General features: G+C 46.9%; 1 protein-coding gene and 2 pseudogenes across 1 annotated transcript; 1 reads left to right on the top strand and 2 right to left on the bottom strand.

Moving 5' to 3' along the window:
- Positions 1–362: 362 nt before the first annotated feature.
- Positions 363–4,394, bottom strand: LOC123822861 (annotated as a pseudogene).
- An 8,546-nt stretch (positions 4,395–12,940) lies between these two features.
- LOC123822860 lies at positions 12,941–18,966 on the top strand (annotated as a pseudogene).
- A 463-nt stretch (positions 18,967–19,429) lies between these two features.
- Positions 19,430–22,603, bottom strand: LOC123822859 (HLA class I histocompatibility antigen, alpha chain G-like). The gene is made up of 7 exons (XM_045845026.1): positions 21,937–22,603; positions 21,391–21,669; positions 20,575–20,850; positions 20,373–20,477; positions 19,908–19,940; positions 19,754–19,800; positions 19,430–19,592 (listed from the first exon to the last, which is right to left on the bottom strand). Exons 1-7 carry the CDS (start codon positions 22,601–22,603, stop codon positions 19,572–19,574), a joined length of 1,428 nt encoding a protein of 475 aa, XP_045700982.1. The 3' UTR covers positions 19,430–19,571.
- Positions 22,604–25,637: the final 3,034 nt, after the last annotated feature.

Here is a 25,637-nt window from a genome sequence, read left to right as displayed (position 1 = left end):
CACCCAAGGATTATTGTTACTGATTTTACAGAGGAGAAAGCAGAGAGTGACAGAGAAAGAAACATTGACTGGTTGCCTCCCATACCTGCCCTGACCAGAAATTCAGTCCTAGCCGGGCATGGTCCCTTAACAGAGATCGAACCCGTAACCTTTTGGTGTGTGGAGTGACACTCCAACTGAGCCCCCTAGCCAGGCTGTGTTTGTCTTACAAATGAAGGTAAGATTTCCCACCAGCAAAAGCATTACAACTCACTAAAGGCTCAGATGATAGGTAGCATTTTTATTAACAACAAAGTATATTTTAATAAAGGCATGTACATTAGTTTTTAGACATAATAATATTTAAGATTTAGTAGACTACATATAACATAAGCCTAACATGATTAGCTCAGGGAAACCAAAACGTTTGTGTGACTTGCTTTATTGTGATAGTTGCTTTACTGAATTCATCTGGACACCGAACCAAAATATCTCCAAGGACTGTCTGGATTCCAGACGTAAAAATGGAGCATCATTTACCCAGGACTCAAAAACCACTGGTTGAGTGACTCCTCATTGTACAATATCATAGAAATATACAAGGGAAACCTACATGATCCCATTAACCAATGCCAGCTCAATACACTTAGTAAAAAACACAAACAAACCCTAATAAGTTAATTAAGAAAACAAAAATAGGTACAATGCCTACAAAACCAAAGAAACAACAAGCACCCAAAACACAGGGGCTGTGGGCCATACCCAGGAAACCCTCACTGAGCATAGACCTGGAGCCACAAGAAGACCAGGGTGATACTCATGTCCCTATGAAACCAGGTCCTGGTGGGACAAGGTTCCCCTGAAGCAACAAAAACAAAGGAGCAACAAGGAGATCCAGATGAGAAAAGACCAGGATGGGTTGGCAAAACCCCAACACTGCTAGCACAGGTCAGTCCCCAGGGGAGAGGACACAGGTACCTTTTGGGAGGGTGACCTGGTGGCCAGCTCCTCCTATGAAGCTGATAAAGATGCAAACACTTTCTGATGCAGGTTGGAGAAACAGCAGTGATGGAATTCTTAGAGTCCCAAGGGGAGGCTGGAATGACTATTTCAGTGCCAAGTCCCCTACAAGGCATCTTTGTCACACTGGGAAAGAAAGTTGTCATGAAGAAATTCATGTCAGTATCAGAAGTGTCACATTCTCCCACAGCCACCACATGCTCAGAATGTCCCATTCTGGGAGTCCCCCAAACCCAGCTGTGCCCTTGGTTCCAATGTCCCCCACTTCTTCCCCTCAGGGTATCACAGTTAGGAGCTGAGAGAGACACATCAGAGCCCTGGGCACTGTCACTGTCTGGGGAAGACACAACAGCAGAGTTACGGGGTCAGGGAGCCCCCCTCACAGACTCCAGCCCACACTCTCCCAAGGGTCCCAGATATCACCTCTTCAACACCCAGACTTACAAGCAGCCTGAGTGTAGCTCTCCCTCTCTGTGCCTGTGAGAAGAAAACATTCTGTGAGAAGTCAGGGGGAAGGCTGTGTCCTGTGACTCTAAAGGAATTACATACTCCTGAAGCACAGGGAAGTTTCCAGAACTGTGACTACACCTCCAGGGTAGGATCAGGAAATACTACATGTGTGGTGTCTGGACCTACCACTACTTTGGACATCTGTCCTCAGCAGGGACCTTCCTCTCTGACCTGTGACAGCTTGGAATCAGTACCCATGACTAGAATCATTAGGTGATAAATCCACCCTTCATTTTCCTATGGGCATCACTAAAGAGTAGGTGTTGGCAAATAGACCCCAAATGGACAAGCAACCAGGTGGGGACATGATGCCCATTAAGGAGGCAGAGCACACTTCCACCTGGGCTTGACCCCCAGGGGACAAGAAACTCAGCCCCTGCCCCTTGCCCACCTGAGCACTTCCTCTTCCACAGCACAGCTCCAGCAGCCACAGCTCCAAGGAGACCCAGGGCAGCAGCAATGCCCACAATGGTGATGGTGGTCTGAGGAGGGGGGTCTGTGAGGGGAAAATGAGAGGTCAACCTCAGGCCTGAGTCCTGACCCTGCTCAGGGACACCCTGAGGAGAGGCTCTGTGCCCACACCCCCTCCTCACCCCATCTCAGGGTCAGGGGCTCAGGCAGCCCCTGGTGCTGCACATGGCACGTGTATCTCTGCTCCTCTCCAGGGGGCACGACCACAGCTGCCCACTTCTGGAAGGTTCCGTCCCCCTGCAGGCCTGGTGTCCACAAGCTCCATGTCTTGGGTCAGGTCCTCCCCTTCACGCTGCCAGGTCAGGATGATGTCCGCAGGGTAGAAGCCCAGGGCCCAGCACCTCAGGGTGACCTCATGGTCAGAGATGGGGTGGCGGGTCACGTGTGTCTTTGGAGGGTCTGAGGGGAGGGTGAGAAAATTCAGGAAGTTTGCATGGTCATGGGACACTCCAGCAGTGCTCCTGTGACCACCCTGACAGTGGACAGGACAGTGGGGGTGGGGGAAGGGAAGGTACCACCCAATCTTCAGCCTGGGCAGAGGCATCTGGGATATTCTCCTATTTCTTGGAAAGTTCTAGAATCAGGGTGAGAACCTGGTTTAGGAGTGTCAGGGTCACTAAGGGGAGACACACACTCAGGTGGAGGCTGAATGACTCAGAAAAGCTGGAGTCAGGCCTGGAGTGACAAGGGGGAGTGTCCTGGTGCACCAGGTGCTGCAGGGTGTGAGGGAAACGCTGTGGTGTGTTTCAGGGAGAGGCTGGGTCCCTTACTGTCCTTCAGAGAAAGTTGGGCCCACGGGTGAGGGACAGAATAAAAAACCTGGGGGACTCTTCCTTCCCCTGAGCAAGAGTGGGATTCTGACACTGCCCCATTCCCCTCCTCTCCTTGTAGGAAGCCGCCCCAGCCCACAGATCCCCTCCTCAGGGAGGCCAGTGCCGCATTACCTGCTCTGAGCAGTGTCTCCTTCCCCATCTCCAGGAACAGGTGAAGCCAGCGCACGCATGTGTGCTCCAGGTAGGCCCTCCAACCCTCCACATTATCTTGATGCAACAAATCGAGCCATATGGTGATATGGGTGGTGTTGGCTTCAGTGGTGGAACTCAAGTCCAAGTTCAGGGCGAAGGTTTCGGTGCCGTCGTATGCGGTGTGACTGTACGCGCTGAAGAAGGCCGGGTCCCACTCCACGATGCAGCCAAAAGTAACCTGATAGGTATGAGACCCTGACCCCGCCCTAAGATCAGCCCCGCGCACTTAGTCCAGCTGGAGGACAGATGCACCTCGTACCCAGCCAGTCGAGCGAGACACAGCCCGTCTGGCGGGGACTAAACGTAAACTGGGTGAAAATAAGACTGGGTGAGGAGCCCTGCGGGCTCCTCTCGGGATGGGCGCAGGGCGCATCCCGCAGCTCCGGGGGACATTCGGACCCAAGGACTCGGGGAGATTCCTGCCCGCCAGTGGGGATGGGGGTTGTGCCCGGATCTGGGCGCGCGCGCGCGCAGCTCACCCTCCTCACTCTGGTTGTAGTAGGCACGCAGGTTTTTCACCTTTGCTCGGGAAATCTGTTCGCAGTACTGGCAGAACCCCGTCTGCTCCGCCCAAAAATCTGAATCCTCCTGCTCCACCCACGGCTGCTCTGTCCACGGCACCCGCGGCTGCACCCTTGGGTTCGGGGCGTCGCTGTCGAACCACATGACCTCCGTGTCGTCCACGTAGCCGACCACGAAATGCCGAGACTTCCCGAGTTCGGACACGGAGATGCCAAAATGTCTCAGGATGTGTTGGCCTGGGGACAGGGAGGACTCAGTCTTGGGTAAGCCAGTGGTTGGACCGGTATCGGCAGACTGCCCGAGAAACAGAAAAAGATTGGGTGGTTGAGGGAAGGGCGTGGGGGCAGGAGGAGGGGAGGGCCGAGGAGGGGGTCCGGGGTCTGGGGTTTGGGGTCTGGAGACGAGATGTCTTCGTCTCTAGGTCCTGCGCCACCGCCGGGTCCCCTCGCTCCTGGCCCGCAGAGGCCGTTCCCTCCTCACCCGCACTCACCTGCCCAGGTCTCCATCAGGGTCAGGGCCCCTGAGAGCAGCAGGAGCAGAGGTCGGAGCTCCATGACCCAAACCCCGAGCGTCTAAGGAGAAAGAACTCGGGTACTACGTGAGGGCTTTATACTCGAATCCACGGTGACGCTGATGGGCTTGTGTACAGTTGAAACACACAAACCAGAATCGCAGCAGAACGTCAGGAGTATCCAGGCAGAAGGACCCGTGAGAAGGAGAAGGAAATCCCTGGGGGAGAAGGGCACACCCCAACACTGAGAGTTCCCGCCCCAGACTCAGTCCTCAGGCTGACACCATGGGAACCTGGCTTGGGGACCCGGGACTCTGCCCCAACCCTCCTCCTGCACTGAGAGCTCTGTCCCGCTGTCTCCCTGAGTCCCTGCCCACATGCTGTTCCATTAAACGATTCCCAAACATTTTGGTGTCAGAACATCTACACAGCCTCACAAAATACGGTGGATCCCCAAAGTAATTTTGTTTATGTGAGTTATAGTTATTATCTACCATACATAGAATAAAACAGTTTGAAAAAAATTAATTCATTTGGAAAAATATTAGTAACCAATGACATGTTAAGAGAAATAATGTTTTATAAAAAATAACTATTCCTGAAATGAATGAGGTAGTGAGAAGAGTGGATCTGCTTACATTTGACTTTTGCAAGTTTCAGTGCTTGTCTGTAAAATTAGAAATCGGCTGGATTTTCATATTTGCTTCTGTGTTCAATCTGTTATTTTGGTTGCAGTATATGAAGAAATATAAGCCTCACACAGATATAGAGGAGGAGCATTTTTAATTATCTTTTCAGATAAGTGTGGATATTCATCTTGTATAGTTCACTAAAGCTACACTAGTGGTAGTTCCTGAAAAGCTCTTTGCAAAGTAGAACCTGAAACAAATCCATTGAGTATTTCCTACTCTGTTACATTACTTGAGTGGCTCTTGTACTGATGCAGGATTATTTGAAAGTGATGCCTTGTTTCACTAAGTGATAGAGATCTCCCAGTGTTGATGCATTTCATGACACATCACCAAAAATCACAACTGTTAATGTTACCACAGATCCCTGTGGAAATGGTTGTCAGCTCTGGGAAGCTCTCTGGCCGCCATGGGGAGGTACATATTTGCCAGAACCCTGGTTTTCCTCTGAGAACTTCCATTCCATCCAGACAACAAATGCTGTCACGTGTCTACTGCCTGTTGACTCTCCTTGAGGGAGAAGCTCACATTCATTTGAGAGAGTGTTTGCCAGTTCACCAAGCCTCCATCATCACAGGTTCTGTGTCTCTCATTCTCTTAAGTGAACTTGCTGTTCTGTGAAGAAGAGGCTGGCTCAGCCCTCACAGGTCACTTTCCTGGGCTCATAGCACTTGGGAATGAATGTAACAGAAGTGTGTTTGTGCACTTTCCCAGTCATCATAGGAAACATTTTATTTTTCTCCATTTTCATTAAAGACAATTAAAAAATTAATCCATTTGTATAATGAATTCTAGACATACTTATCTTTTTTAAATGCTTTATTTTATTTTTCAGTTACAGTTGATGACCAATATTACATTAGTTTGTATACAACTTGGCTGCCTTCATTTGTCTGTGAGGGTCTTAGATAAATCCTCAAAATATAGCATACCCAAGAAAGATTAGTTAATATCCACTGAACAATTAGAGTGCATAGATATCAACAAAAATGGGATGTAATGCCTTAAGGTTGTAAATGATGAAAAATGCTCCTCACTGGAGTTGGTCCTTGTGCACATCACTTTGGGAACCTTGGTGTGGTTTGTGTGAACCAGGAGACAACAGCAGGCACACACGTCTTTCTTAATTCAAGAAATAAATACGTATGAGCACAACATGAACCACATTCCTGTAGGCCCCATATGTAAATAAAAAGTTGTAAAGAGGAAGATGTAAACTTTGGAGTTCCAACTTAGGTTTCTTTCTTTTTTAAAAAAATATATTTTATTGATTATGCTATCACTGTTGTCCCACTTCCCCTCTTCACTCCCCTCCACCCTGCTCACCCTCTTGCACCCACATTCCCCCCTTTAGTTCATGCCCATGTGTCATAAGTTCTTTAGCTTCTACATTTCCCATACTATTCTTACCCTCCGCCTGTCTATTTTCTACCTATCATCTATGCTACTTATTCTCTGTATCATTTCCCCCTCTCTCCTCCTCCTGCTCCCCTGTTGCTAATCCTCCATGTGATCTCCATTTCTGTGGTTCTGTTCCTGTTCTAGTTGATTGCTTAGTTTTTTTTGTTTTTTGTTTTAGGTGTGGTTGTTAATCATTGTGAGTTTGCTGTCATTATACTATACATGTTTTTTATCTTCTTTTTCTTAGATAAGTCCCTTTAACATTTCATAAAGTAAGGGCTTGGTGATGATGAACTCCTTTAACTTGACTTATTGGGAAGCACCTTATCTGCCCTTCCATTCTAAATGAAAGCTTTGCTGGATAGAGCAATCTTGGATGTAGGTCCTTGTCTTTCATGACTTGGAATACTTCTTTTCAACTCCTTCTGGCCTGCAAGGTCTCTTTTGAGAAATCAACTGACAGTCTGATGGGAACTCCTTCATAGGTAACTGTCTCCTATGTCTTGCTGCTTCTAGGATTCTCTCCTTCATTTTTACATTGGCTAATATAATTATGATGTGCCTTGGTGTGTTCCTCCTTGGGTCCAACTTCTTTGGGACTCTCTGAGCTTCCTGTACTTCCTGGAAGTCTATTTCCTTTGCCAGATTGGAGAAGTTCTCCTTTATTATTTGTTCAAATAACTTTTCCATTTGTTGCTCTGCCTCTTCCCATTCTGGTACCCCTATAATTCAGATGTTGGAACGTTTAGAGATGTCCTGGAGGTTCCTAAGCTTCTCCTCATTTTTTAAAAATTCTTATTTCTCCATTCTTTTTTGTTTGGTTGTTTCTTTCTTCCTTCTGGTCCACTCTATTGTTTTGAGTCCCAGTTTCCTTCCCATCACTATTGGTTCCCTGTGCATTTTTCTTCATTTCTTTTATTGCAGCCTTCATTTTTTCATCTAATTTGTGACCAAATTCAACCAATTCTGTGAGCATCCTGATCACCAGTGCTTTGAACTGTGCATCTGATAGGTTGGCTATCTCTTGGTTGCTTAAAAATATTGTCTCTGAGATTTCACTTGTACTTCAGTTAGAGCCTTCTTTTTTTGGTCTGGTTGCACCTGTTACGTAGTGAAGGGCGGAGCCTTAGGTGTTCTCCAGGGCGGGGCAACCCAGCCACTGGGGTCTGAGAGAAAACAATGGTGCTTGCTCCTCTCTCTGTTGGATTTCAGTCCCTTCCGCTGCTTCCCCAAAGCTAACTGGGCCTTTCTGGTGCTAATTCCCATGTGGGTGGGCTTGTGTATGTTCTAGGACCCTGTGAGTCTCTCCAATGCACTCTTCTGTGAGGCTGGGAGTCTCACCCAGTGCCTCAATGCCTGCAGGTTTTTCAGTCAGTGTCCCGAGGTTCTATATCCCAGTGCTGGGACCCTGGGTTGCATGGTCTGTCTCACTGCTCAATTTCCCCTGGTTTATCTGCATGGGAATGTGGCCAGGACTGCCAGGCACCTTGTGCACAGTGACTCGCTTCGCAGTCACCACCTCGCTGGGTCTGCCAGCTGCCTGTGTGCTCAGGATGCCTTATGCACCTGGGAAGCGTTGTGTCCAGTGCAACTGCTTTTTGTACCAACCCCTCTCTGCCCAGCTGCCTGACTCTGCCTCTCCTGCTGGTATGGATGAATGTCTATATTTTAACTACTTGGTTGTCCAACTTCCATACAGTTCAATTTTCTGTCAGATCTGGTTGTTATCTTGTTTCTAAATTGTTGCCGACCTTATTTTGGTTGTGTGAGGAGGCACAGTGTGTCTACTTACGCCTCCATCTTGGCTGGAAGTCCCCCAACTCAGGTTTCCTACCAATTTGTCTTCTCTCTATTTCCCCCAGAATTCAAGCAATTTTGTTTCTCTTCACCCTTGGATGCCTGTCCCCTAGATGAAAATATATGTGAAGTTTTTACAATTGTGGAATGAAAACTTCTCTAAGACTGAAAAATAACAAATCAAGAAGGAAAACATAAAACTTTTCTATGTCAACCAAATGTACTGGAGAAACAAACTCATGCCCATAAATAAACACAGACACATAAAAATGTTGACAGAGGAAGGTACAGTGTGTCAATATTCCTCCGCCAAAGACCTGGAGGAGCACCTGGGACAGACAGCAGGCTGTGTGCATCACTGCTGTGCCGGGGAGTGCATACCTGGGGACGTGGGCACCTTCAAAGGACCGGGTGAGACAGGACGTGTCCCAGATGTGGGCTCTGGACAGTGATCTCAGGATGATCTGTGGGAGCAGGGGCCCTCTAGATTGGTGTTGTGGGGACATGGGGCCAAGTTTGTGGCTGGGCATCTCAGGAAATACCTCTGAACGAAGCAGATGGGAGAGAGGATGTGGTGTCATAGGAAAGATACTGCCTTCCCTTCTGTTCGCAGGCCCAGGAGCTGCTTGGTAGTGTGTGACCCGCACTGTGCCTCCTTTCTGTCTGTGCTGAGACAACATGCAGTGTGGAGGTGTTTTGTGTCTCATGTCACCCTGGTGTCGGGATGTCCTTGTCTGATGCTGATGTTTTGAGAGAGCACGTGTTTCCTACCGGAGAATAACCCTGTCTAGCAGTGAGCACCAGGCCACCTCCTGGGACACTGGGCCTAGCTCTAAGCGCCAGACCTGTTCCAGTGTTTGGGCTTATTTTCCTTCCTCTTTAAGCTAAACAATTATATTTGTAATAAACACATGTAAACAAAAATGAGAATGGGGAATAAGAAAAATAGGAATAAAAATTAAAATCTATCAGTTTGACAAAGATGAAAGAAAATGATGAACATTTGAACCAGTGGGGAGGGAACACATTCTGTTGTGAAGGCTGAAGGGATTGCAAACTGGGACAAAACTCCTGAAGGATGCTTTTATTAAAGGTCTCAGTAGTTTAAATGTGCTTACATTTTGACACAGAAATTCCTCCTTTAGGAATTTATCCTAAGAAGATAATCACACTTGTATATATATATACAAGTGTATATATGTATATATATATACATATATATGTATATGTATATGTATGTATGTGTATATATATATTCATATATATTTATATGGATGCATCTTGTGTTGTAGTTTTATAAAGTGAAAGGATGGAATGTCTCTAAATGTTCCAATCAACAGAATGATGGTAACTGTGGACAGAGGATCACTTAATGTGTCTCAGGCAGTGACACCATGGGATCTACAGAGAGGGTCAAGTGTAATGTTCAGAGCAAACCCAAGAGGTACTCACTATGGAGTCCTTGTGGGGTAGAGGGGAAACGAGACTCAGAGAAGTTCCTGGTGGTGGAGGTGCGGTGAACACAGGGGGTTTTCTCTCAGAGCCTTAATGACTCACTTTCACTGGGTCACTTGACAGCTGTTGCCAGCAGACAGGCCTGAACCTCAGTAGCTCTGCCTCAGGCCAGCCTGTGGTGTGTGGTATTTGCTGAGAAAGTGCTTGGCTTTCTCTGGAAAATATTCCAGAACCCGAGTCTAGGGGATTTTGAAAGTATGTTTATTAAAGCTGGGGACAGTGACACTAAGGAAGGACTTAGGGAAGAAGAAGTAGCTGGAGAAAGTCTAGGTGGGGCAGCTGTCAGCTCACTGGGAAGTATGAGAAAAGGGGGCTTTGGAAACAGGATGGAGGTAAGGTCAGTACTAGCTTCCCACTCCCCTGGCTGAAAATCTCAAAGGCACCTTAGAACTCAGAAGGAGAGAAAGAAGTTCATGTCTGACATGGGCGTGTGGGTGAGCTCTAGTGTGAGCTGTCCCAGGTCTCTGTCTGGAGGGTTTTTAATCTCTCTTCTATGGGTGAGAATCTTATGAGAGGCTGTTTACAGAATATTCATCAGCTTTCCATGGGTGTTTTAAATATGCTGATGCATCAGAATGAGCACATAGGGGGCTTGGGGATGATCCTCTGGTTAGCTCAACTGTTTTAATTTTTCCTTAGTTCTGTCTGGCTCTAATGGTTTTTGTTTTGTTTTGCTTTGTTTTGTTATTTGTTCCCCTGACTTCTGTCCTTGGGTTCATCTGGCACAAATGGCATTAATTGAATGTCTGTTGTTTATTTTCACTCCAGGCAGGGAGATTAAAGCTATGTATTCTTGGGTTAGGGAGGAGAGATACAAAGCATTTCTTCTCAGTGTCCTTGGTTAGGGGAAGATGAGGCCTTGTGACTCACCAGCTGGCTGTAAGTTGTTCAGACTGTTTGGCCTTCCTTAATTTTCTTGGCCTTGGTTTCCGTATTCCTCTTGCCTAGGAAGTTTCCTAGCTCCTTACTATCCTGCCTCACTATGACTGTACACCATGCAAGTGAATGTTTGCAAAGTTCCAGCATGTTCTATGATAGGGCTCAGCTCAGGAGGACATCAGGGGCATTTTACCTTAGCTGTCCAGACCACAGTCAAGTTCATCATCCAGCATGGGTTTCAAAGCCACTACTGTCTCAGGACTAGTTAGAGTCTGGAGACAGAATGCAGAGAAAGACTAGGACCCTGGCTCTGTGACTCTGGCACTGTGGTGGGGGAGATGGGTCAGTAGCAGAAATCACACAGAGAAATGTAATCATGACCCAGTGTTGTGAGGGAAAGGTTCCTGATGTCACGTAAGCAGATAACCAGGAGACCTATGGGTCCTCTTCCACTGGTCTCCATCTTATCTGAAAGATATAAAAGATAATGGCATCTAAAACAGAATAATTATACACAATCATAGAACAGGAAAGGTCTCTTGGAAATTAAGAATATCAACATATAAATGAATAATTCAATAGTTGAACTGGAAGATTCAAATTGTACTCCTACTGAGTTACACAAATGGAAAAATATAGGCAAGCTGGAGAAAAGACCTATTAGTCTGTCCATCAAGGGATCCCAACAAGTTTATAATGCCTGTCTAAAAATAATTATGAGTAGGGAATGATTTAAAAATTTTCAACAATATTTCTCAAAGTTTACAGGTAAAAATTTGTATTTTAAAGGGCCTAGTCAAAGCCTTGCTACAGCAAATAAAAACAGACACATATAATGACACATCATGATGAAATTTGAGAAAGAGGGTGGGAGAGACTGTGAAAACTTCATTGGCAGCAAATATGGGTCTGGAGACTAGAAGACGTTGATGCAATGCCTTCCACTTTCTGCAGAAAAAAGTTTCCAACACAGAGTTCCACATCAAGTCAAGATGTGAGTAAGGGCTAGGATAGCCTACAGTTTCTTCATGTGTTTAGAGTTTTAATAGTTAAGTTTCCTTGTTCTTTTTTGGAAAATACTACCAGGAAAAGTGGGGAAAATGAGGAAGTAAACCAAAACAGAACATGAGGGTACCTGGTGAGGGGGGACCCAGAACAAGAGAGGCCAGGGCAGACCGAGATGAGGTGACACACATCCAGGGTGTCAGCCTGGCACCAGGTGTGCAAGGACCTGGTCCCCCTGTGGCAGGACCAAGGGCTGTGGACAGGTGTCTACAGAGATGACAGAGGTTGAAAATATGATGTGTTCCAATACATGCTCGTGAAGATTTAGACTCTAGGGAGAGCAGTGAAATGAATGTGTAAAGCCAGACAGAATGATGCTGTGGCTGACATAGGACCAGATGCTATGACCAACCTCTCCCTACCCTAGTGCTGACCGATCAGTGGAGACGTCGGCCCTGAGTCCCTCAGCCCCCTATGCAACCCATCCCCTAGAAGCCATTGGGGAGCCAGCCAGGTCTTAGAGCAACAATTTACTGGTGACGCTGGGTTTGTGCTGCTTCCTTAAATAAACCTTTCATTTCCTTTTTTTCTTTTCTCTTTTCTTTTCTTTTTTTATCCTGACCCAAGGATATTTTTTAATTGCTATCAGAGAGAGGAAGGAAGAGGAAGAAGCATTGATGTGAGAGAGAAACATGATAGGTTGCTTTCCCTGGGTGCCCAGACCGGGGATCATACACTAAACCCAAGCATGTGCCTTGACCAGGAATCAAACCCACAGCCTTTTGCTGCATGGGACAACACTCCAAATTACAGAGCCACCCACTGGGGCTGACAAAAATTCTTTGGTGAAGTGTCTGTCTAGAATATTGATCACTTTTTATTGAGTTATTGTTTTCTTATTGTTGAGTTTGATGATTCTTATATATAGTCTAAAACAAGTGATTTGCAAACATTTTCTCCCAGTCTGTGGCCTGAGCTCTTTTTACAGCCATTACAGCAACACTAATGCACAGATATGTTTTTCTTGGAAAGGAAATCAGAATCGACTCACTGTGAAGTCTTCCTGGTAGAAGACTTTGGTGACTGAGGGAGCAGGGGGACAATGTGACTCATTTATTTTGTGTATTCTTGAGAGTGTTTTGAGTTCTCTTGCATAATGTTTTCAAAGAACAAATTACATAAAATATCTTCACTAATAAAACTCCTGACAGATCATTCTCACATCACGATTTAAGATCCAGATTCTGAACCTGTCCTCTGGGACTAACCATTTGCTTCAGAAATTCAATTGCTGAAAAACTTGGCTGGACTCCATGGATGAATTTTCCCACAGAAAATAGCTCAAAATGTCATGTATAATAAAAAAAAGCATTTTCTTAAAAGCAACAAAGAGTTGAAAAGATACTAATGACCACACCCAAGAAGAAGGGAAAAACCCAGCTTGGCCTCCACAGAAGGCAGTGCCCTCAGTGAGCAGTGGGGGAAGGTGTGCAAGTTCATTGCCCAGAGCCCAGACATGGAGCCCAGCACTGTCAGCTCTGTGCTGAGCTCTTGACTTTCCTCTCCATCTGCCTTCCCTTTTATACAAGTCAACAAAGTGTTTTTAGTTGCCTTCCATGAGAGAGCATCTTGCATCCCCATATGAGAAGGGGGAAGACTGGAGAAAGGCCGAGTGAATGCTAGTGAGAATTCCTTTGCAAATGGGACAAAAACAGTGCAAAGTGGATTGTGACCTGGAGATATTCCTGAAGATGGCTCAACTATGTCTGGAGGGCAATGATCCAGTCCAGGCAGAGGTTTTCATAAATCCAGCCTCATTGCTTCAGAACAAATCAATGAGCGAATAGTTACAGGTACATGATAGGTATACTATGCACGTGTTCTTGATTTTAGAAGGAAATTCACTGAAGCTGCCCACAGGTACAGTGAGCTCTCTTACAAGGCAATGGGGCACAAAAGCAGAAGACTAGAGGCATTAAAACCTGCTTGGCACTGAAACATCTTAACATCCGCAGGATGACAGCATTGTCAAATGCTAGCTACTCTTTTTCAGGGTGAAAGGGGCCAGCAACCTGCTGCTTATGGGATCCTAGAGAAAATGTACCTGGGTGGGGTCACCAGAGGAAATGAGCTTAACACATTTGCTGCCATGCTGATACCTCACCAAAAGCAACCTCGGATGATGGTTCTACCATCTTGGACACAGCTGTTACTGAAGCAATGTGTTGTCTGCAAGCAAATTATAAAGTAATGTTACCTCTGAAGAACTTGGGGATCTTTAGAGATCCCTGCAGCTAGGGCAGAAAAGTTAGCTTCACAAAGGTTAACAGAAGGATGTATGAATAGATTTATTGATCAGATTGGTGGTATAGTTTATTTTGAAACCCCAGAAGTCCTGCTAACATGGGACAAACATCCAGTTCCTTCATTTGCAGGTAAATAACCTTTTGGAGAGAATTATTCAGCCAGCACCAGAAGGCACAGCACAAACCATGGACACCCAGAAGGACCAGAGACTCCTGGCAGAACTGTGCACGCTATACCTTCTCATGTTGTGCAGATTAGTGTCACTATCTCCAAAGCATTTGCACAGACATTTCAATCCCTTTCATTCGGGATTCCATGGAAAGGAGACGTTATTAAAGCAGGATATACAAGCATTTAAAATGTGAATTCCCATATATTCAGGGTCTCTGTGCATCAGGCTACCTCAGATGTTTCAAAGGGTTTTTCTTTAAACAGAGTAAGTGAAATACTCTGTTGGCTAAAATTGTTTGGGATTTGTGATAACTTTGTCATCGTGTGAAACTTAAGTGCTTTGTGCCTCTCCAAATGTGGTTATTCTAATAAATGGAGAAGTAAGCAAAACCCAGGTAGTGTTTTATGTTTTAAAAGTCAATCAGGAAAACCCGAGTGTGAACAAAACCCTATGTCCAAATTTCAGTGATGAAGCAAAAACTTACGTGGTGAATGTATATGTGGACACTTTATCTCTCTGTAATGGGGTTTTAACCATCCAATGAACAAAGTTCTTAGAGGGCCAACCATGTAAAACAGATCAGCATGTGTAAGAGGAAGCAATTCAAAGGAACTACCTGATTTTCTCTGTAACATGACAGCACATTGCAGACATATCAAGGGAAAGGATACAAAACAATGATTAACTCAATTTTTCATTTCCCAAAGTCTTTCTCTTTATCCATGAAATAAAATCTTCACCCACAAAAGAGTAATATGAATCTAGACCACTACTGGATTATGTGCCAATGTAAGTCAAGTGTCATCCACATTCACACTGAGGTAAATATATGGAAAATATTCCATATTCCTGAAAAAAGGGTAATTCCTTTCAACAGTTGCACTGGTCAATGGGGAGACATATTTCTTCTACAGTTTTGTGGATCTTTATCAGGCTCATTATATTCTGGATTGGCTTCAAAATCTTCTAGGAAATCTCCAATTTCAAATTGAGCTTCTAAGGTCAGCACAGATTTTACATAGTAAATGGTACTGAAGACATAATTCCTGAACAGAGTAGTCATGGTTACTATTGAAGCTGTCTTCTATATATTGACCTTCTCAACTGTGGTCTCGCCACGTCAAGAGCAGACTCAGGAGTTCTAGTCCCTGAGGAGCAGCAGGGAGGGGCTGATGCTAGGTGAACAGGAAACCAAGACCTGAAACATCTGCATCAGCCACAGACCAGAATCTACAAAGCAAGTGATGTAAGGAAGTAAAAATGGAATTGAGCTCCAGCATCAGCACGGTGTGGGTGTCTCTGATCTCTGGAGGGCATTGGTGGTGGCTGTGGGGGTGTGAATGTGCTACAGCCTCTGGAGGTGTCTGTGCAGGTGAAGCACCATGGAGACCCTGGGCCAGATGGTGAGGACAGTGAACATGACATCAGGACATGACCACAAGATGGCAATGCCTGCACTGGTTTTGAGGGTGAAACTAAACACTTCCCTTTGCTGTTGGTATCTTTTTGCCTGTTCAGTGGAGCAGTGACTTTCACAAGTGCAGAGATATTCATTAAGAAACTGGTCCTGGCTGGTGTAGCTCAACAGATTGGGCAAGGACTTGTGAACCAAAGGGTCTCCAGTTCCGTTTCTGGTGGGGACACATCCCAGGGTTTGGGGCCAAGTCAGGTTCCTGGTTGGGGGAGTGCAAGAGTCAACCACATATTAATGTTTCTTTCCTTCTCCCTCTCTTTCTCCTTCCCCCTCTCTTTCTCCTTCCCTTCCCTTCCCTATAAAAATAAATAAATAAAATCTTGAAATAAGGGAACAGAGAAAGAAACTGAACATCCAGCTGAACATTCAGCAGATGCAACAGGAAGGATGGAGGAGCTTGGGGCTCCTCCTCTGATATCCTCCTTTCCACTCTCCCAGGGTTCTGTGAAGAACTTATAGGTGCTCAGGACTCAGGTGGTCACAATGTGACACTCTCTGTACATAACAGACACACACCCAAGACTGGGTGGGGTTGGGAGGTGGAAGGATCCTCTCAACCAAAGCTGACATCTGTGGGGAATCCCAGAGAGGGAAGAATCATGACATTGGCCATGTCTGTGTGGGTGAGGATCCCGTCTTTAGGCCTTTGCCTGTGTCCCAGCAAGACTTAGGGAAGAAGTATTTCAAGTCATGAAAGGCAAGGACCTACATCCAAAGTTACTCTATACAGCAAAGCTCACATTTAGAATGGAAGGGCAAATAAAGTGCTTTCCAGATAAGGTCAAGTTAAAGGAGTTCATCATCACCAAGCTGTTATTATAAGGAATGTTAAAGGGACTTACCTAAGAAATTGAAAAAGATAAAAAATTATCAACAGTTAAATGACAATAAACTCACAACTATCAACAAATGAACCTGAAAAAAAGAAAAACAACAAAAACAAAATCTAAGCAAACAACTGGAACAGGAACAGAATCGGAGAAATGGAGATCACATAGAGGGTTTTCAGTGGGGAGGGAGAGGGGAGAAATGAGAGGGGGAGGTATAGAAAAGAAGAAGTATAATTGGTAGGCATAAAATAGACCGGGGGAGGTCAAACATGGTATAGGAAACAGAGAATTCAAAGAACTTGTATGTACTTGTAAGAACTTGTATGTTCATGTCATGGAAATGAACTAAGGGGAGATGATAGAAGGTTAGGAGGTGTAGGAAAGGGGGGAAATTGGGACAACTGTAATAGCATAATCAATAACATATTTTAAAAATAAATAAAATATGCTGGGAAATTGAACTTAATCCTTCCATGAGGTCATTTCTATGGAAATTAAGTGGCCAGAATTAAAATTAGAGCTTCTGGATAATGAAATAGTAGAACGTTGTAGTTCATCTGACCAGAGATAACACACAAGGTCAAAAGGACAGTGGATGAGGGAGGAAGATGTTATTAGGTTAATTAAACTTCTGATGATACATGCACAGGGTTTTGGTGGCTGGGCCACCAGTTGCCCTCAGACGCTCCCTTGTCTAGTATTAGATGTTTTCTCTTCCTAATTGGTGTTGCGGGTTTAGTACAGTTACTCCTGTCCCTGATGTGTAAATGTTACACTAGAGGCAAAAAAACACAACTTATAACAAGGAGCGAAAAGACTCAGGTCACAGCAGCTGAAAAACTGGAAAAGATCCAGAACATTCACAAACAAGAATGTGAAGGCTCTGACTGCCCCCATTCCCCTGTCTTCTCTGAATAATAACAGTTGGAACTTCAATGCCGTCCTGGGTTAGGGTCTGGGCCCGTTCTCAGGGGTCCGCCCTGTTCAGCCAGACAGACCTGACTCTGAGATGGCCCAGGAGTGAGCTTTCCCAGCACCATGGGGCCTCCTACCCACCCAAAGTGTTGGCCAGCAGTGCGTGCTTTGATTGGTTTATGACCAAAAAAGGGGCGTGTGGAAGGAAAGGGGCCACATAGTAACCTGGTAAGCTCAGGGGAGGCCTGTGTGGCAGCCTTACACACTCAGAGACCTAAGGGAACCTCACTGCTCATCCCGAGTGACCCGGGGATGGTCTCGCTGTGGGTTCTAGTCCCACAGCTGTCCCTGCTCATGGCTTCAGGTCTGTTAAGTGGCTTTTCCTGAAATGAAATGAGCCCCCAATAATCTGCATATAAATTATTTTTATATGTTTAAATTACAAAATGTTGGGTTCCACTATTTGCTCCAGAAACCACTAAGGGGTATCATTGCAGAGAGCGAGCATTCTGAGATTTTCATGATGTTGAACTGAGAGCCACTTTGTTCATCTTCCTCTTGACTTCACCCCACGATAGGGAAAACAGCACGTAGGCTTTCACCCTCATATGACGGTATATGAACTACCTTTGCATCCCCAGTCATCTGGAAAAACAGATACGTGGGGATTTAAGTCCTTTCCCCAATGTGGGCCCTAGCTCATCATTGAATTGTGTGGTTCAGAATCTGGCTTGTGGGCTTCTTACAAAATATTCAAATTTCTCCCCCAAAATGCTGTCAGGATATTGGGCATGATGTCCAAGTTAGCACCTTTTAAACTTTAAATATTTTTTTATTTTTCAAAACATTTGAAAGATAGTATTTATTAGTTCCATCTATAAAGCACAGTGATTAAATACTTACATAGCTTGTTAATTAATCTCCCTGATAAATCTAGTACACATCTCACACCATATGTAATTGCAACAACATTATTGACTATGTTCTCTAAGCTGTACTTCACACCCTACTCATAAATGTCCAGGCCTGATACAGGACAACCATCATATTTTCACTGACTTGGGTGGATGTTAATAGAGGGGCTAAAGAGGGTGAGTGTAGAAGTGGTGATGAGTGCAGCAGGACAATCTCAGAGTATCTCCCCATAAATTACTTATGAATGATAAAGACCAAATGGTGAGTCTGTGATGGGGAAACATGGCTGTCACCAGGCTGGGGAGTCACCAGGATGAATGTCCCCACTGTGCAATGAGGCTGCAATGACTATTTTAGCAGCAGGTGGGTGTAGAGTCCAGTCCTTGTTCTGTCCTCTTCCACAGTCCTGGCTCCCTTGGTGGCCTCATCCATGCTCATGACTTTAAATGTCATTTTTGTAGCATCACCTCCACATCTGTGTCCAGCCCAGACATTTCTCCTCAAGGTCCCCACACTCATCTGTCCAACCTGACACCTCACTGGTGTTTCTAAAACACATCTCACCTTGACCTTCTCATCCTCTGAAAGCTTGAAATGTCTGCCCCTCCCCACACATGCTCCTGCCAGAGTCAGCCCCCTCTCTGCTGATGCAACCCCATCTTTCTGCTGACACAGTGCAAATGTGGGGTGCCCACCTTAACTCCTTTCTCACACTCTAGATTGAATCCTTAGGAAATGCTGTGAAATGCATCTTCCAAATGGACTCAGGGTCCAGTCCCTTCCCACTGTTTCCACCACTCACAGCCCCATCAGAACACCCAGCACCTGCAGCCTGGAACCCTGGGAGCTTCCCCACACCTTTCCCTCCTGCCTCACTGGTCCCTTGTCTCCTGATTCTGTCCTCAGCCCAGCAGCCACACTGACTCTGTGGCCCGACGGCTCTTTCTTGGGGAGGAACTCTCAGAGGAAGCCACTAAGGACATTGGCTCCTTGGCCATGACCTTCCAGGACTCAGCATCTGCAGAATGAGAGCAGTGTCTACAGTTGATTAAGGACAGTGGATGCTGGAACAGTTCCTGCTTTAGGTAGGTGTTCTCACCTTCTGATTGGTCAGCTCTCTGAACCCCCCACATGGACACCTCTGAGTTCTTAAACAGGGGGTCCTGGAAGATTGGGGCAACTCCTAGGCAGCAAAGTAGCACTCGAGTAGAACAAAAGGACTGAACCAACCAGAGCCAGAGGTTCCAAAAGGTACATTTGGATGTGTGGGAAGAAACCCTTAATTGCCCATGGAGCACAGGTAGTCAGAGGGAACATCAGTGGGGAACCATGAGGTCCCCTTGTCCCATGGCACACAGTCTGTCCCTCCCGGGTTGTCTCCACACCTCATGGTAAGTGTATGAACTTCAAGTTACTTAGAATGGCTTAACAAATGGGGTGAAAGGTGAAGATAGAATAACACCTACCAGAAATAATACACCTTGGAGCCTTTAATTTAAAACAATTCTGATTACATATATATGGCTAATTTTAAAATAATGCAAACAAATTGTGATACACTTGCAGAAACAACAGAGAGGAATTCTTAAAATCCCAAAGGAGAAGCTTGAATTCATATTGTAGTACCAAGTCCCCTACAAGGCAGCTCTGTCACCCTGGAAAGAAAGTTATCATGAACAAATTCAGGTCAGTCTCGGAAGTGTCACATTCCCCCACAGTTCACTGCATGCTCAGAATGTCCCACTCTGAGAATTCCCAAAACCCAGCTGTGCCCCTCAATGGCAATGCCCCCCACTTCCTGCCCTCAGGGTCTCACCTTTGGGAGCTGTGAGAGACACATCAGAGCCCTGGGAGCTGTCGCTGCTTGAGGAAGAACAAACAGAGTTATGGGGTGGAGGATTCCCCCTCACAGACTCTAGCCCACACTCTCCCAAGGGACCCAGATGTCACCTCCCAACACCCAGACTTACAGGCAGCCTGAGCATAGCTCTCCCTGCCTCTGCCTGTGGGAAGAAAATGTTTTGTGAGAAGTTAGGGGGAAGGTTGGGTCCTGTGACCCTAAAGGAGCCCCACGCTCCTAAAGCACAGGGAAGGTTCCAGGACTGTGATTGAACTCCAAGGGTAGGATGAGGAAATACAGGGAAAGTACATGTGTGGGGACTGGATAAACCATGGACGGGGATGTCTGTCCTCAACAGGGACCTTCATCTCTGACCTATGACAGCTGGGAATCAGTCCCCATCACTAGAATCATCAGGTGATAAATGTGTCCCTCACTTTCCCATGGGCCTCACTAAAGAGTCAGTGTTAGCAAATAGGCCCCAGATGGACAAGCACCCAAGTGGGGACACGATGCCCATTAATGAGGCAGGGCACAGTTCCACCTGGGCTTGACCCCCAGGGGGACAGGAAACTCAGCCCCACCCCTTGCCTACCTGAGCGCTTCCTCCTCCACAGCACAGCTCCAGCGGCTACAGCTCCAAGGAGACCTAGGGCAGCAGCAATGACCACAATGGTGATGGTGGTCTGAGGAGGGGTTTCTGCAGGGGGAAGGTGAGAGGTCAGCCTCAGGCTTGAGTCCTGACCCTGCTCAGGGACACCCTGAGGAGAGGCTCTGTGCCCATGTCCCCTCCTCACCCCATCTCAGGGTCAAGGGCTCAGGCAGCGCCTGGTGTTGCACACGGCATGTGTATCTCTGCTCCTCTCCAAGGGGCACAACCACAGCTGCCCACTTCTGGAAGGTTCCATCCCCCGCAGGCCTGGTGTCCACAAGCTCCATGTCCTGGGTCAGGTCCTCCTCTTCACGCTGCCAGGTCAGGGTGATGTCCGCAGGGTAGAAGCCCAGGGCCCAGCACCTCAGGGTGACCTCATGATCAGAGATAGGGTGGTGGGTCACATATGTCTTTGGAGGGTCTGAGGGGAGGGTGAGAAAATTCAGGAAGTTTGCATGGTCATGGTACACTCCAGCAGTGCTCATGTGACCACCCTGAGAGTGGACAGGACAGTGGGGGTGGGGGAAGGGAGAGCAACACCCAGTCACCAGCCTGGACAGAGACACCTTGGATAATCTATTTCTTGGAAGTTCCAGAATCAGTGCAAGAACCTGGGGTAGGATAGTCTAGATCTCTAAGGGGAGACACAGACTCAGGTGGAGGCTGAATGACACAAAATAGCCAGAATCAGGTCTGGAGCGACAAGGGAGAGTGTCCTGGTGCACCAGGTGCTGCAGGGTGTGAGGTAACCACTGTGGGTGTTTCAGGGAGAGGCTGGGTCCCTTATTGTCCTTTAGAGAAAGCTGGGCCCACGGGTGAGTCACAGTATAAAGAAATCTGGGGGACTCTTTCCTCTCCTGAGAAGGAGAGACATTCTGACCCTTCCCCATTTGCCTCCTCTCCTTGTAGGAAGCTGACCCAGCTCACAGATCCCCTCCTCGCAGAGGCCCTGCCCTGGTACCTGCTCGGAGCAGCGTCTGCTTCCCGATCACCAGGAGCAGGTGGAGCCAGCGCTCGCAAAGGCCGTCCATGCAGAGCCTCCAATAGTCCACATCAAAGTTCTGCATCAAATTGCTATCGGTGGTGATCTGCACCTCGGTGTCAGCAGTGGTCCAGGAGCGCAGGTCCAGGTTTAGAGCGAGGTAGTCTTTGCCGTCGTAGGCGAGGTGGCCATACCCGCGGACGAGTCCCCCGTCGGGCCCCAGGATGCAGCCGGTCATTTCCTGGTGGGTGTGCGCCCCTGACCCAGCCCCGAAGTCAACTCCCTCCATTTATTCCCGCCCCAAGGACAGGTGTGCCCCCGACCCGACCATTCGCGACGGGCTTGGGTGAATTAAACGTAAACCATGAAAATAAGACCCTGTCAATATCCCCGCGGACTTTTCCCGAGTTGGGTGCAAGGCGAGTGGCAGCAGCCTGGAGATGTCGCTGGGACCAGAGACTGGGAGCGACCCCGGGCGGTCCTTGGGGGAGGGGGTGTGCCTGGACTCGGGCACGCGTGGCTCACCCTCCTCGCTCTGGTTGAAGTAGGCGCGCAGCTTGTTCAGGTTCGCTCGGAAAGCCTGTTCGTTGTCCTTGATGTCCCGCGTCTGCTCGTCCCAGAAGTGCGGATCCTCCTGCTCCACCCGCGGCTGCTCCAGCCACGGCACCTGCGGCTCCAGCTTTGGATTCGCGGTGTCGGTGTCGTACCGCACGACCTCCGTGTCGTCCACGTAGCCCATGACCGTGTACCGGTACTTCCCGCGGCCGGGTCGGGAGACCATGATGCTGAAAATCCTCAGGGAGTGGGGCCACCGCGGCGGGAAGGACGAGCGTCCTGGGTCCGAGGTCGAGCTGATAGGGGCAGGGGGCGAGGGGGACTGCGAAAGGTTGAGGAGAGGAGCGGGGGAGGAAAGGGGCAGGGGTGGGGCCGAGGCAGGAGTCCTGGGTCTGGGGTCTGGGCCCTGGGTGCTGGAGACGCGCTGTCCCTGAGTCTTGCGCCCCCAGCGCGTCCCCTCGATCCTCTCAGGTGCATGCCGTTTCTTCCCCAGGGGGCACTCAGCGGCCCAGGTCTCGGTCAGCGCCAGAGCCCCCGAGAACAGCAGGACCAGTGTTTGGGGCCCCATGACCCAGACCCTCAGATAATGTGCAGAAGGAATTCGAGTACTAGGTGAGGATTTTAGACCCGAAACCATGGTGACGCTGATTGGCTTGTCTGGAGTTCGGTTACCCAATGGGAGCGAGAATTGGGGGAGCGTTATTAGTATCCAAGCAGAAGGACCCGTGAGAGGGAGAAGGGGACTCCCCAATACAGAGAGTCCCCGCCCCAGACGCAGTCCTCGGGTGAGACCCTGAGAGCCAGGTTTGGGGACCCCTGACTTAGAGCCAACACCTCCTCCTGCACGGAGAACTCTGTCCCGCTGTCTCCCTTTGAGACCCCGCACATAGGACTCAAAGGTATTTTCCTGAAAGGATATTTTCACGAAATATTTTTTTCCATCCCTTACAGTCAGTTTGTCTTTCATTCTGAATTAAGTCTCATGTAGACAGCACATATAAAGGTTGTTTTTTTATCAAAAGATTTGGAAGTTTTATTTATATATATATTAGTTTAACTGTTGTTGCAGTACAATTTTCTATCTTTTACTCTCATCCCAACCCGCCCACCCAGCCCTCCCCTCCTCCCTCCCATTTCCACCTGCCCCTACATTTTATCCATGCGTCCTTCATATTCGTTCCTGTAAACCCTTCCCCTTTTCCCCTGAAAGTCCCTCTTCTCTCCCCTCTGGACACTGTCAGCCTGTCCTCTATTTCAGTGTCTTTGACTATATTTTGCTTGTTTCTTTATTTTGTTGTTTAGGTTCCTGTCAAAGGTGAGATCATACGGTATTTGTCTTTCATTGCCTGACTTATTTCGCGTAGCATAATGCTTTCCATCTCCATCCACGCTGTTGCAAAGTGTAGGAGCTCCTTCTTCCTTTCTGCTGCATAGAATTCCATTGTGTAAATGTACTGTAGTTTTTTGATCCATTCATTTACGGATGGGCATCTAGGTTGCTTCCAACACTTGGCTATTGTAAATTGTGCTAGGTTGTTTTGTTATTCACTCAGCCACCAGATGTCTTCAGATCAGAACCGTTAATTTATTTTCATTTAAAATAATGTTTGATAGATATAAAATTACAGCCATATTATTATTCATTTAAAATTTTTTCTTCTTCTTCTTAAAGAAGACCCTTTAACATTTCTTGTAATACTGTTTAGTGGTGATAAATTCCTTTAGTTTTTTCATGTTTGGGAAGCTCTTTATCTGTCCTTCAATTAAAAATGAAAGCCTTTCTGTCCTGTCTGGTGTGGCTCAGTGGATGGAGTGCCAACCTGTGAATTGAAAAGTCACCAGTTCAATTCCCAGTCAGGGCACATGCCTGGGTTGCAGGCTGAGTCCCCAGTGCGGTGTGTGGGAGAAGCAACCGATTGATATTGCTCTCCTTCTCTTTCTCCCTCCCTCCTCTTTTCTCTAAAAACAAATGAATAAAATCTGTGGGGAAAAAATGAAAGCTTTTCCAATCTCTCCTGACCTGAAAAGTTTCTGTTGAGATATCAGTTTCTGCTGACACAGTCTTGTGGCAGCTCCCTTGTAGGCAACTAATTACTTTTATTTTGGTGCTTTTAAAATTCTTTCTTTGTCTTTAATCATTGATGTTTTAATTATGACGTTTCTTGGTGTGGCCTTTTTGGGTTCATCTTGTTTGGGATGCTGCACTTTCTGGAGTTGTATGTCTACTTCTTTCACCAGGTTAGGAAAGTTTTCAAATTATTCTTTATTTTATCTATCTATCTATCTATCTATTTAAATTATTCAAGTACAGCTTTATGCCTTTTATTCCCATCCCAGGCCCCCCCCCAAATATGGTTTCAATTCTTTGCTTTATCTCTTCTGTTTTGGGCACCCCCATGAGGTGATATTGGTGTAGTTGAAGTTCTTCATGAGGCTACTTTTACTATCCTCATATTTTTCTTTTTGCTATTCTGGGTGGGTGTTTTCTGCTTCCTTATCTTCCCAATCTCTTATTTGATCCTATGCTTCAACTACTCTACTGTTGATTCCATGTAGTGTATTCTTCATTTCAGTAATTTTTTCATTGATAATGTTTTATTTATGTTTTACATATCCATTTTATCTTATCTATTTGTTGAAGTTCACACCAACTTTATTTACTCTTGCCCTAAGTTCTTGGAGCATCCTTATAAGCAATGTTTTGAACTCTGTATCTGGTAGGTTGCTTGTCTCCATTTTGTTTAGTTCTTTTCTTGGACTTGTGTTCTGTTCTTTCATTTGGACATGATTCTTTGTTTCCTCATGCAGGTGGCCTTCCTGTGCTTGTTTCTGTGTTAGGTAGAGCTGCTGTGTCTTCTGGACATAGTGGGTGTCCCAGAAGACCCAATGGTGCAGTCTCCCTGGTCACTCAACCCAGGCACTCCTGTGTGCCCCCCTTGTGGGCTGTGTGCACCGTCCTGTTGTAGCTGTGTCATGACTGCTGTTGGCAATGGAAGGGATTTATCCCCAGGCTGATCAGCAGTGAGGACTGGCTGCAACCACTGTGGAGGCTCTTGTGCATGCTGAGTCTGCCCCTTGAGTGTGTTGCTGTGGAGGTGGTTGAGTGATGCTTTTTTGTGATCTGAAGCACTCCATCAGTGGTGCTGGCTCAGGATCCTCTTGGGAGGTGCAGGCCACAGTCAGTCAGCTGCCTCCTATGCCCAGTCTAGGGCCACCCAGCATGAGCTACAAAACAATCTGCAGATGGCTGCTTCCTGTGCTGGGCTTGCAGGTGCCTGGGAGAGGCTAAGCTGCAAACCAAGGCCAGCTGCCATTAACACCCGACCTGGGGCCACTTCGCTGGAGATACATGGCATGCCTAGATCAGAAGCTCCTTGTTTGAGACATTTTAGGAAAATTTACATCATGAGCCAAAAAAGGCTGTTTGTATGGAAATATCACTGGAAAGTGTCATGGGGGGCCTGCAAGTTGGGCATGGTGGGGTTTCAGGGTATCACCAGGGCAGGGAAAAGAGTGAGAACCAGGTATATGGAAACTCAATGTGCCCACCTGCCAGCTCTGAGTGGGGGAGGGCTCAGAAAGGGAACAGAGGCCTCTGTCAGTATTTCTATTTGGACGAAAGCTGTCCCTCAGCTCTCAGTGTGATGCAAGACAACTCAGTTGCTTCCTCA

The sequence above is a fragment of the Phyllostomus hastatus genome, unplaced genomic scaffold (genome assembly GCF_019186645.2).
Source record: "Phyllostomus hastatus isolate PE091 unplaced genomic scaffold, TTU_PhHast_1.1 phas_contig_437, whole genome shotgun sequence".
Classification (NCBI taxonomy): domain Eukaryota; kingdom Metazoa; phylum Chordata; class Mammalia; order Chiroptera; family Phyllostomidae; genus Phyllostomus; species Phyllostomus hastatus.
This window is presented reverse-complemented; position numbering and strand designations above follow the sequence as displayed.

Bases quoted from the DNA above. Each gene is read 5' to 3' on its own strand.
- LOC123822859 (XM_045845026.1), bottom strand. From the start codon at position 22,603: ATGGTTTCGGGTCTAAAATCCTCACCTAGTACTCGAATTCCTTCTGCA. The intron at 20,478-20,574 runs GTGAGGAGGGGA...TTCCCCCTGCAG, and splicing joins GCCCTTGACCCTGAGATGGG to AAACCCCTCCTCAGACCACC. The intron at 19,593-19,753 runs GTGAGACCCTGA...CTTTCTTTCCAG, and splicing joins GTCTCTCACAGCTCCCAAAG to GGTGACAGAGCTGCCTTGTA.